Raw genomic sequence first — 13,199 nt, forward strand, 5'->3', positions numbered from 1 at the left:
TTCTCCCCCCTCCAGTTGCTACGGTGACCATGGATGCCTCCCTGATCGGGTGGGGGGGGCATTATCAGGGCAGAACAGTCCAAGGCACCTGGCAACCTCACGAGTACCATCTGCACATAAATGTCTTGGAGATGAGGGCCGTGCTCTTAGCGTTGCAGGCTCTTCAGGACTCTCTTCCTACCGGGACCATTGCAATTCAAACGGACAGTATGTCTGTAGTGTGGTACATCAACAAGCAGAGCGGAACCAGGTCCTACCCCCTATGTCGAGAAGCACTCAGACTCTGGCAGTGGGCGATCTCTTCCCAACGGTTTTTGATTGCAACGCACATCCCTGGGAGGTCCAATGTCATAGCAGACAGACTGAGCAGAGCAATTCTCATGCCTCACGAGTGGTCTCTGAACCAGGTAGTTGCTGACCAAATCTTCCGCAAATGGTGCCACCCTTGCTGCGACCTTTTTGCAATTCCCTTCAACAGCAAGTGCAGCAATTTCTTCTCTCTCCTTCCACTTCCCGGGCACTCCCCCAGAGACGCTCTATTCCACGATTGGCCTCAGGGACTTCTTTATGCATTCCCTCCTTTTCCCCTAATCCCGAAGCTAATTCAGAAAGCTTCCGTATTGGGCTGCAAAATGATTCTCATTGCTCCTTACTGGCCTTGACAAATATGGTTCCCGTTCCTGCATCACTATCTTCTTGAGCAGCCTTGGACTCTGGACCTAGTTCCAGACCTCCTGATTCATCAATCGGGCGGGCTGCACCAATCCCTACTCTCTCTTCAGCTCACAACTTGGTTGCCCCACTTCCAACTTTAGCCAGGCTTCCAGATATCTCCCCCTCTGTGCGCAAAATCATTTTGTCATCGCATAAGTCTATGACTAGAAAAACTTATGCTAGTAAGTGGAAACGTTTTTCTTCCTGGGCAGAGGCTAAAAGTATAGACCCCTTTTCAGCCCCTGTACACTACATTTTGGAATTTCTTGCGGAACTCTTCCATGCTGGGTCCGCTTCTGCTACAATTAGAGTTCAGTTAGCTGCAATTTCAAATTTTCACATTGGCCTGTCGGAAAACAATATCATGTCTCATAAGCTGTGTAAAGCCTTTCTCAAAGGAACCACTCTGCTCAGGCCCCCCAGTGAGAGATCCTCCACCACCGTGGGATCTAAATTTGATTTTAGCTTCTCTAATTTTGCCCTCTTTCGAACCTGCAGCTTCTTGTTCATTGAAGTTCTTATCTTGGAAAACCCTTTTTCTGGTAGCTATTACTTCAGCCAGAAGAGTTTCGGAACTACAGGCCCTTTCTATTCCTCCCCCGTACCTCGTGTTCCACAATGACAGGGTTGCTCTTAGGACTAATCCGTCCTTCCTTCCAGAGGTCTCTTCAGAGAGTAACTTGAATCAGTCCATAGATCTTCCTGTGTTTTTCCCTAACCATTCCAACAGGGCGGAATATAAGTTGCATCAGTTAGATGTTCACAGGCAGCTACACTTTTATTTGCATAGAACCAAGGACATTAGAAAATCAGATCAACTTTTCCTGTCTTATGCAGTAGGTAAACAAGGTCTTCCGGTCTCCAAAGTAACCTTATCCAGGTGGTTGACTTCTATCATCACTTTCATATATCAACTGAGGAATAAAGAATTGCCAGTTAAACCAAAAGGTCACTCCACCAGAGCTTTAGCTACTTCGGTGGCCTTTCAGGCTAGGTTGACCATGGAATCTATTTGTGCTGCGGCAACATTGGCCAACCCACATACTTTCATTTCGCATTACAAGTTGGATTTGGTTTCCAGGAGCAGAGCTGATTTTGGTTACACTGTTCTGAAGAGTCTTTTCCGATGAGCCACCCAGGATTTTAGGTGCTAGGGATGCTGTCCCAACCAGCAAGAATGAAGGCGAGATAGACAACTTAACATAAAGAAGTTATGTACCTACCATAACGTTCCATGTTAGTTGTCTTCTTCTCGCCTTCTTTCTTGCATCCCACCCTCCATCCCCCTATCCTAGTGGACCGAGAAGAGTTCTTCTTGATTTTTCACTGACTGAGTCTTCTCTGGCTATTCCTTTCTGACTAGTAGTCTCTCCAGTAGGATTTATGCATTCTAGGATAGGATTCCTTTATTATTATGTCTGCAGTTAGACTTACCAAGCGAGATCTGGGTATCTAGCGCCAGGCATCATGGGATATAGGGGGGCCTTGAGCCAGTAAGCAGCTCTCGAGCTTTTGAAGATGGCCGAGTCGGAGCCAAGGATTGGCTCAGAATCCAACCAGCAAGAAAGAAGTCGAGAAGAAGACAACTAACATGGAAAGTTATGGTAGGTACATAACTACTTTTTCTATACTATAAGGCCAGGCAAACTCAATCTGAAGAGACTATGAGAGAGGCATTGTGGGTAGGTCTTAGCTGAGAGTTTTTGGCTGCCGCGAGCTTGGTACTGGCCGTGTCGGTTCCGAGGACGGAACCGAAGTCCTATCAGTAATGAATAAATTAACATCTACCAACACAGATGGAACGTTATGGTAAGACGCAACTTTTTTTTCAGTGTACTTATTATAACAGTAGCCTATAGTAGTTCTGAATTGTCATTATAGCACAAGTGAAAATCTTATATATTTTACCAGGAAAGATTTATTTTTTTCATTTGCTGCATGCCATGCACATGAGCGGTTAAAGATTTGTGTTCAAAGTCTACCTGGTGACGGACAAAAACCTCCTAGTTTAGATTTACAATTGTAGGAGCTTTTTGAAATGGAATATGCTTTGGTTACTAACTGAAAATTTCAAAAATCTGAAAGGGTGACTATGATACGTTCTTTTATGTATACATAGCAAATTCATTGTTTCAGTCTGATATTTTGCATTGTAGTCTATTTCTCTTATGTGTTGAATTTCTGCCCAGTGTGTAGTGTAGTAATGACCAAGTATACTTCATTATGGACTTCTTACTAACTGATGAGTAAAAAAATTTGTTTATTTCTCCTAAAAAACAGAAGTCTTTTTCTCACTGTATTTATGACGCCTTCTTCGTTCTTTACTTGTGTGCAATAAAGTGCAGTTGTCTTTACTTCTGGAATCATCATCTAACCGTGTTTTGTAGCTGATGGTCATGACACATTTTCTTTGAAATTTACAATAATATATCATATAGTTACAGTGCTATTGTCTTTTATTGCTCAATATTACCAGTAGTGTATCCATGCAATTTTGGAACTCCGTTTTTGCCATTCAGTTTGTAGTAGACACACACATGCATTTTGCATTTTTTTTTTCAGGCTGAAAAATCCAGTCCTTATCTGAATCATGTCATCCTTCTGTTCTAATGAAATGAAAGCTAAAACAATAGTACTTTGTGTCATAAATTTTATTTATTTCAATTAGTTAACAGGAGTAGAACATTGATCTCAGTGCCCCATTTTCAGGTTCTGCCCACATTCATTAAAGTGATAAAACAAGTACAACATAAGATTGCTAATGAAGGTAAAATACAGTGAAGAGTGAGAGAGACATTTTTATGATTTTTTGGGGCTTTGCACATGAAATGTATTTGTAGGCTGATTTATAATGACAGTCATTTTGGGGTTTATGAAATTTTCTCTCATTTTATATGCCATTAGCAAAATATGCATATTGTTCTTTTTCTAACAGGCATGCATTGTCTAAGATTAGGGCATTAGAGGCACTGTACCAACTTCTGGAAAGTGCCTCAGTAAAGGGCACAAAGAAACTATATCAGGTTGCAAGGCAAATAAAGAAAGATAAAGAAGATAGTCAGACACCCTTCATAAGGGATGCCAGCAACAACCTGCTCACCAGACCAGAGGACATCAAAGGCAGATGGAAGGAGTATTTCCAGCAGCTTCTGAATGAAGAAAACCCCACAGAAGCTGTACTGCCCCAGAAACAGCCAATAATGAGAGAAGAAGAGGAGCCCACCTTAGAAGAAGTAAGAACAGCACTAAGGAAGATGAAGTCAGGGAAAGCAGAAGGCTCAGATGAGGTCACAGCAGGTATGGTAAAGATGTTGGGTGAGTTAGGGGAGAAGTGGCTCCTGAGGGTACTAATAGCAGTGTGGAGAGAGAGGCGTATCCCGGATGACTGGAGAATAAGCATACTCGTGCTAGTGTACAAGAACAAAGGGGACATCCACAACTGTGGGCAGTACAGAGGCATCAAACTCCTATCACATTACATGAAAGTTCTGGAGAGGGTGATTGATAAACTAATACGCAGAGTAGTAGAATGTAAGATGGGAGATGAGCAGTTTGGATTCAGATCAGGATGCAGCACAACTGACCCGGTTTGCATTGAGAAGAAGCTAGAGACGAGGAGAGAGTCCAACTGGGCGTTCCTAGATTTGGAGAAAGCATATGACAAGGTCCCAAGAAAGCTGATCTGGGCAGTACTGTGGTGGTTTGAAGTCCCAGAAACATTGGTAGAATTAGTGCAGGCGGTGTACAAGGACCCAATGACTCAAGTACGAACAGTGTTCGGGCCTCACAGAGGGGTTCCCAGTGGGAGTGGGTGTACATCAGGGCTCAGCTCTGAGCCCACTGCTTTTCACACTGGTGATGGTCTACATTAGCAAACCGGTTGGAGGGGATGGATCAACAAAGCTGCTGTATGCAGACGATGTTGGCAATGCAGGCAGACTCTGAGCTAGAACTTTAGCAAAGGATAGGAAAATGGAATGCAAATCTGAAGGCACACGGGATGAAACTAAGCAGAGACAAGACGGTGCTGATGGCAGCAAATTGGGGAAATCAGAAGAAGCTGAGAATAGAGATAGAAGGGAAGATAGTGGAACAGGAAACAGCTTCAAGTATCTGGGAGGGGTAGCTGAGGAGAAGGGTAGTCTGAATGAAGAGGTTAAAGGTAGAATCAGAGGGGCTGCTGCCAACTGGCATAGAGTATCAGGTGCAGTTTGGCAGAAGAATGCCAAAGAAGCTGAAAAGTAAGGTGTTTAAGACAGTGGTGTGGCCAGTACTACTGTATGGTCCAGAAACCTGGGCAATAAAGGCCGAACAGTTGAAGAAACTAGAGGTAATGGAAAGGAAGTGCCTGAGAAAGGTGGTAGGATGCACACTGTGGGACAGACGAAGAGGTGAGAACATAAGAACAGAAGCCAAAGTAGCTCCAATTGCAGGAAAGATGAAAGTGAACAGATTACAGTGGTTTGGACACGTGCAGAAAAACAGAAGACAACCTGGTGAGGAAGATTTGGGGCAGACAGGAAGAAGGTAAGAGGAAGCGAGGATGTCCAGCAAAGAGGTGGATGGATTGTGTGAAAGAAGATCTGCGGCAGTCAGGCATGAGTGTTGAAGAAGGTAGCAGTGTGGCAATGAATCGAGAGTTAGCGACAGTTAACACGATACCCCGACCCCATGTAGAGAAATGGGAAAAAGGGGGATGATGATGATGATTATGATGATGCATTGTCTGAGATTCTTTTGTATACTTTCCTTACAAACTAATTAGATTGGGCAAAATAAAGTGGAACTTTTCAGTAGTCTTGTCCTGAATGTTTTATAGAAATATGTTGAAAGTGATAGAGATATTTGAAATCAGGGTGCAGTTCCTGTCAGAGTATTGAAATTGCAACATTCACTAATTGGTCAGCTGTAAGCATTGTATAGTTTTCAGAGTAAAATTAGAAGCTACCAAAATTACATGTTTAATACAGTTGTGATTTCAGGCCTGAAAATGGCTTTGTTTATGTAAAACTGAACTTTTTTAAAAATTCTTTTTATGTGTTGGAGCATAAAAAATAACCGTAATACTTTTAGTTAAAATTCAAGAAACAGATGATGTGAAGTTGTTAAATCTCTCCGTTTATTCCACTGATGGGTTCGGAGCCGATCCTCTGCTCTGACACGGCCGATAGCAAGCTCAAGGTTTGCCAGTAGCTCGAGACCAACCCCTTATCCCACAATGCACTGCTGGAATTACCTCAGGTCTAGTTTGCCACGGCAAGAGAGAGCTAGGTGATCCAGCTAGCTCGGACCATTTTAGAAACAAATCAACAGCAAGTCTTTAAAAAGTTTTCTTTTTTGTTTTATATATATAGTGTGTGTTATTACTATTATATTTACTCTCTAGTTAAATTCTTAGTTAGTATAAATAGTTTAAAAATTAGGGCCTTGTTGGCTTATTTTGTGTGGGCCTTTAGCCCCTTTTCCTTTACTATTAATCCCTTTAATAGTTAGGTTTTTTCTGTGGGCCTCTTAGCCCCATATATACAAATAGAGATACAAATATGGGGCTAAGAGGCTGTTATAGATGGTGCCCAGTTTGGGCTTAGTTGTTTGTGAATCTAATTTACTGCTTTTCTGTTCAGTATGTCAGATGATAGGGATTAATCCCATCCCAAATCGGGATTCAAAAAATGCCCAGATTGTGGGCAGAAAATGTCCGTCCGTCACTGACGGACACATTCAGTGTGTCTACTGTCTGGGGGCCAAACACCTCCAAGCACCTGTAGCATTTGCCACTCCTTTTCTTCAAGAGTCCTCTTGGAGAGAAGGAGGAAACTTATATTTTCGGATGTTTTGAGTAGCCATAAAGGTGCTAGTATGTCCTCCAAATCCAAGTCATCAGATAAGGTCTCCAAAAAGGCTAAAATTTCAGAAGGAGGGTCATCGGTTCCACAGTCATCGGAACCGAGTGTACCTGTGATTTGGAGCCAGCTCTCAGTATCGGAGCCGGTCTCTGAAGTTCGTTCTTCACCTCTGCTCCAGTCAGCACCTTCGGTGCATTCATCTAAGTCTTCAGACAGCCTTTCAGATTTGGACATGGATCGGCTAGTGCAGAAGCTTTTACAGGCACCAGGACTTGTCAAATTCTTGTCTGTACCAAAGACCATGGAACTGGACTTGTCTACTCCTCCTACGAGCCGTACTGGACTCTCGGAGCCGAACGAAGTTGAACCGATGGAGGTCGAACCCTTGGAGCCGATACCCGCACCGGGGTTATCGGCTCCATCTACTCTGATGTCCTCTGTGCTGACCGAGGGCTCTAGGAGCCGACGCTCTCCTGTCAGGTCCGGGGAGGATAGTCGCACCGACTTGGTGCCGACTCTTCCTCTTTGGGCTTCTGCTCAGATGAGCTCGGCTCCTACCTCAGGCTCGGAGCCCAGGGTTTCAGTGCGGGAGGATCAGACGGTACTCTCAGGTCTGTCCACTACTTCTCGTCGAAGCCATGGTGCCTTCGATGCTATGAGAAGAGTTTTGTCTCCAAAGACAACGTCAGCATCGGTTCAGCTTTCCCTCTCCCCTCAAGCTCCTGTGTCTGCTTCTGCATCTACTGACCCCTCTAAGTGTAGAGACCCAGAGCCTCAAGTACCCCCACAGGGCGGCCACTGCTCTTCTGAGACCTCCCCAGATCCCCCCAACTGAGGAGGTGCCCAGGAAGAGACTGTGCAAGAGGAGGCACTTAGACTCCCCACAGGAGTCTTTGTCATCTGACACGGACTTAGATGAGTCAGACGGGTCCCCTTGATCCCCCTCTGACGGGTCCCCTTGATCCCCCTCTGACGGGTCCCCTTGATCCCCCTCTGAGGATATCTCCTTTGCAGAGATACTAGAGATCCTTAGTCAGAGGGGCGATTGGCAGTCCAAGACCCCTACTGAGGATGAGTCTGTGCTCTTGAAGGCTTTTGGTTCTCAACCTTCCACTTCTTGGGTGTCTCCGCCTTACGACGAGCTCATGGAATTCATCTCTCGTAAGGTGTGGGAGTCACCGGAGGCCATGGAACCTGTCCCTCGTAGACCCAATAAATTCATATCTGCCCCAGTGGATAAGCCATTTTTGACAAAAGGAGTGCTTGTTGATGCCATGGTGGTGGCTGCAGCCAACAAAAAGGAAGTATCTGAGACATCCTCTTCTATCCATCCCCCTAACAGAGATTCTGGGGTTATGGATAGATATGGGAAGCGCATGTTTAGTTCAGCGACTTTTTCCTCTGCTATCACTGAACTACTTGACCCATTTTACAAGATTACAGAGAGATCTCCTGAAAGAGCTAGGAGAATACTCTCCAGGGTTCAGTAGCTGCAGCAGTGGCTGACAAAGTCAACGCCCAGCTTGCTACCCTAAACTCAGTAGTGAACTCATCCATGCGTCTCATATCCTATGCAGCTGATGGTTCGAGTAGAGCCGCTAGTTCGGGCATTGCTGTTCGAAGACGAGCTTGGATGCGTCTCTGCTCCTTTGCGGGACCCTTCAAGTCTTCCTTCATTAATACCCCATTTGATGGCTCATCACTGTGTGAGCAGGAAGGCAAGACTTTATCTGCAGTTGGGGTCCATTTTTCCACTCCTACTCGGCCCTACCCTAACGGCCCTGGGGGGGGGGGGGGTGTGGTTCCGAAAAACTCAGGTAGCCTTTCAGGACACACGTGGTGATTCCCCCTCTAGAGGCAGAGGAGGGGGTTATAACGGAAGACACCACCCCCGTGGCAGAGGGGGGTCCACAGCATCAGGGTGACAGGGGTCATTTCTCCGGTCAGTCCTACCAGTGCCACTGAAAGGGGGCCTGACTGTTCGGCTCTGGAGGCAGTCGGGGGTCGCTTGTCTTTGTACCCAGAAACCTGGCTAAATATAACATCGGGTACTTGGGTACAAAGCATTATTTCCAGAGGTTATTTCATACCGTTCTTTACCCCTCTCATTCCTATCAAGAAAATCCCAGATGTTCCACCCAGTCTCAGTGAACAAGCAATCGTAGAGGTCCACAGATTGCTAGAAAAAAGAGTAATCCAACCAGTCCCAGCAGACCAAGTCGGATTCGGAACTTACTCAAGATTCTTTTTGGTACCAAAGAAAATAGGGGACTGGAGACCTATCTTGGACCTCAACAGACTCAACAAGTTTGTAAAGAAAGAGAAATTCCGAATGGTCACGTTTCAGTCCATTCTTCCCTTTTTAGGGAAAGGCGATTGGATGTGCTCCATAGATCTCAAGGACGCATACTATCACATAAAGATGGACAGATGCTCCAGAGATCATCTGCGCTTCCAGCTGGGAGCCAATTATTACCAGTTTTGAGCCCTGCCCTTTGGTCTCACTTCAGCCCTCGGAGTGTTCACCAAATGCATGGCAGTGGTCACGGCTCACCTGAGGCGTCTACAATTCCAGGTGTTTCCATACTTAGACGATTGGCTCCTCACCTCTACCACCAGGCATCAGTTGACTCAGGAAGCACAATACACTCTGACACTCTGCCATCAATTAGGAATTGCAATCAACTTCGAAAAGTCTGCCTTATCGCCATCTCAGCATACCATTTTTATAGGAGCAGAGTTAGATACCTCAACCACCACTCTACGTCTCCCTATCGAAAGAGGCTCTCTTCTCCGCCAAAACATCAGCTCACTGGTGTCAAAGAACAAAGCTACAACAGCGGAGGTATTGAAAGTATTCGGTTTGATGGCGGCAGCAATCCTGGCTATACCACTCACAAGGATGCATATGCAAATCCTTCAATGGCACCTCTTCGCTCAGTGGTCTTACCAGAATACCAATGCACCACATGATTCTTATCACGGATTCTTGCAGGAGACCTTCAGTGGTGTTTGACGTCTTTTCATGTCATGATAGGAAGACCCTTTGTTCTCTCCCCCAGTAGCCACTGTGACCACGGACGCTTCCCTGATAGGGTGGGGGGGCATTTTCAGGGAAAGACTGCCCAAGACACATGGACAGATCAAGAATCACATTTGCACATCAATGTTCTAGGGCTGAGAGCGGTACTTCTGGTGTTGCAGTACTTTCAGGACTCTCTCCCTCTAGGGACTACTGCAATTCAGACCGACAACATGTCAGTAGTCTGGTACTTGAACAATCAGGGCGGAACCAAGTCTTACCCCCTTTTTCGAGAAGCCCTCAGGGTTTGGCAATGGGCTGTGTCGTCCCAGCGTTTTCTGTTAACGCACATCCCGGGGAAATCAGACATCATAGCGGACAAGCTAAGCAGGGCAATATCACTTCCTCACGAGTGGTCTCTCAAACAACAGGTTGCGGAGTTGATTTTCCGCAAATGGGGCCAGCCTTACTGCGACCTTTTTGCCAGCCACATCAATTCAAAATACAGAAGCTACTTTGCCCTGTCATCCCCCGAGAGATGCACTTTTACACGATTGGCCCCCGGGTCTCCTTTATACATTTCCACCCTTCCCATTAATACCCATATTTTTACAGAAAGCAAAATCGCTAGGAAGGAAGGTTATACTCATAGCCCCCTACTGGCCTTGACAGATTTGTTTTCCGTTTCTCCACCATCATCTGTTGGAGGATCCAGGGATCCTGGACCCAGTTCCAGACCTTCTGACACACCAGTCAGGGGACATTCATCCTTCTCTGCAGTCCCTGAAACTGTCTGCTTGGCTAATCCAGGCCTCATTCAATTTCAGAAGATACAAGACAGATTCTCTTGTCTTCTCACAAGCCATCTGCTAGGAAACTATATGGCAGTAAATGGAAAAGGTTCTCAATTTGGGCCAACACGCAGAACGTTGACCCTTTTCGAGCTCCGCTATCTTCGATTTTGGAATTTTTGACAAAAATTTTTAAGAAAGGGGCAGCAGCTGCTACAGTTCCAGTTCAGTTAGCTGCTATCTCAAATTTTCACCTTGGTCTCGGTGGCTCGAATATTGTGAGCCATAAATTATCCAAAACCTTCCTTAAAGGCGTTCTTCATATGAGACCTCCGATCAAAATTCCCTTTTCTCCCTGGAATTTAAACCTTATGCTGTCTCAACTTATTCTTCCTCCCTTTGAACCAGCTTCTTCTTGTGCTTTAAAATTTTTATCTTGGAAAACAATATTTCTTGTGGCCATTATGTCTGCCCACAGAGTGTCAGAACTTCAAGCATTATCCATCAGACCACCCTACATGATCTTCCATGCTTATAGGGTATCTCTCAGAACAAACCCCTCATTTCTACCTAAAGTCTGTTCTGAGCCAAATATCAATCAGGTCATTGAACTACCAGGTTTCTTCCCCAACCACTCTAGCAAATTGGAATATATGCTGCACAAACTTGATGTTCACAGACAGCTCAGATTTTATCTTGACAGAACTAAGGATATCAGGAAATCAGATCAACTTTTTGTATCCTTCTCAGAAGCAAGAAAAGGCAATCCAGTGGCTAAAACAACCTTATCTAAATGGTTATCCAATTGTATATCCTTTGTTTACGAAAATGCGAACATGCCTTTAACGCACAAACCAAAAGCCCATTCTACCAGAGCTGTCTCTACCTCTTCTGCTTTTCAAGCTAAATTGCCCTTTGACGGTATTTGCACTGCAGCCACTTGGTCTAAGCCTCATACCTTTATCACACATTACAAAGTAGATAAGACTTCTAGGGACAGGGCTTCCTTTGGTTTTACGGTATTGAAGAACATACTCCCATGAGCCACCCAGGGTTGAGGGTGCTAGGGACGCTACCCATCAGTGAGAATAAACAGCGAGATTTAACAACTTCACATATAGAAGTTATGTACTTACCATAACGTTCCATGTGAGTTGTTTATCTCGCCTTTATTCTCACGTCCTTCCCCCTCCTTGGCTGACTGTTGACTTAGAGCCTAGTGCCTTGCTGGTTATTCAATATTTCTTCTTTCCCTTTGGGAAGTATTCTTAGTAGATATATATGAGAGAGTATGTATATGTTGTATATATGTGTGTGTATATATATATATATATATATATATATATATATATATATATATATATAGACTATTATTCGCAGCAAACGAGATCTGAGGTAATTCCAGCAGTACATTGTGGGATAAGGGGCTGGTCTCGAGCTACTGGCAAACCTTGAGCTTGCTATCGGCCATGTTGGAGCCGAGGATCGGCTCCGAACCCATCAGAGAGAATAAAGGTAAGATAAACAACTCACATGGAACGTTATGTTAAGTACATAACTTCTATTTACTCTGCATTTGAGGACAGGATCCCAATCTAATGTTTTATGGATATATCTGTGCCAATATCATTCCCTAAATTTTGAAGAAAAAATTTAATTGTTTGACAAGCAGAAATACTAAGTGAGTATTTAATGAACATTCCGTTTGAAAGTGGTCAGTTGTTAAGGGGCTTATTCGTTTAATTTTTGAATGACAAAATACTGACTTCTAGTAGCTTCATACTGCGGTGGCGGTGCTGCGGTAGCGTTGTTGCCTCGTAGCAAGACGTGCCGTTCGATTCTCAGCTAGAGCGTCTTCTGTGTGGAGACATGCGTGAATGGGCGTATCTTCGTTGAAGGTTGTGCGTCAGGGCTGGCAAACTCGGCATGTAAAAAATCTACTGCCAGTCATTAGCGGACCAGAGTTCTGCTGTGGCTACCCCTAACCGGGAAAAGCTGAAAGACACACACACAGTAGCTCAATTTCAGTTGTACAGTGGGAGGGAGGAATTGTCTTGGGGAAAGATAGGATTCCAAAATGTTGCTTCTCACATTGTTTTTTCTATGTGTTGAAATTAATCCATTTTGTTGTTTTAATGCCACTTGATGTACTAGTCACCCATTGGTTTATTTTTCAGTTTTATTGAACAATGTCTTGTTGCTTAAATAGGGAACTTGATGGCAGTGTTTTTTTGATTTTATGTCCTTTGAATGTGCAGTGTCCTATGCAGCTGATAAACTAGAGGATTTCATCAAGATCATAAACAACCAACTCCAACCTCTTTTCATGCAGATAAGAAGAGGAGTATCAGAAGAAGATGGAAAACAACACTATGCATTAGTAAGTGTCATAGATATAGAAAGCATTTTTCCACCTGCTAAGATCATTATTTTTTTTCTCAAGAAAGCCTTTAAGCTATTATCTGTTCTGAAAGGGCACGGACAGTTTGATGCTTATGTTTCAGGAACACCAGTGATTAAGCTATAGAACTGGGGTACAAGTAAAAATAAGAAATAGTAAAGGCATGGAAACTTTTACATGAAGCTTACATGTTAATTTAGATTTCCAGGTAAGTAACTTTATCATATTTCCTTACAAAATATTTGTCTTATGTATAGAAATGTTATTTTTTTCTATGTGTCGTTATGACTGTCACATTATTATTAGTATTACAGTCATACTTTTCGTAAGCAGTTGTAGAATAGACAGCAGTAGATGTACAGAAAATGTTTGCATTTTGGCTTGCACTATAATGCATCTGTACTAGTCCAAGTGCTTTTGTAGTA

General features: G+C 44.1%; 1 protein-coding gene across 1 annotated transcript in view; it reads left to right on the forward strand.

Annotated features, from left to right (window-relative positions):
* LOC122793313 (non-structural maintenance of chromosomes element 1 homolog) overlaps window positions 1–13,199 on the forward strand; it is a 1,211,484-nt gene that overhangs the window by 199,557 nt on the left and 998,728 nt on the right. The window contains exon 3 of the mRNA XM_044061200.1: window positions 12,632–12,753. Coding sequence (XP_043917135.1) covers window positions 12,632–12,753 — 122 coding nt within the window. The remainder of the gene's footprint in view (window positions 1–12,631; window positions 12,754–13,199) is intronic.

This window comes from Protopterus annectens, chromosome 2.part0, assembly GCF_019279795.1.
Source record: "Protopterus annectens isolate FY-2018-M chromosome 2.part0, PAN1.0, whole genome shotgun sequence".
Classification (NCBI taxonomy): Eukaryota; Metazoa; Chordata; order Ceratodontiformes; family Protopteridae; genus Protopterus; species Protopterus annectens.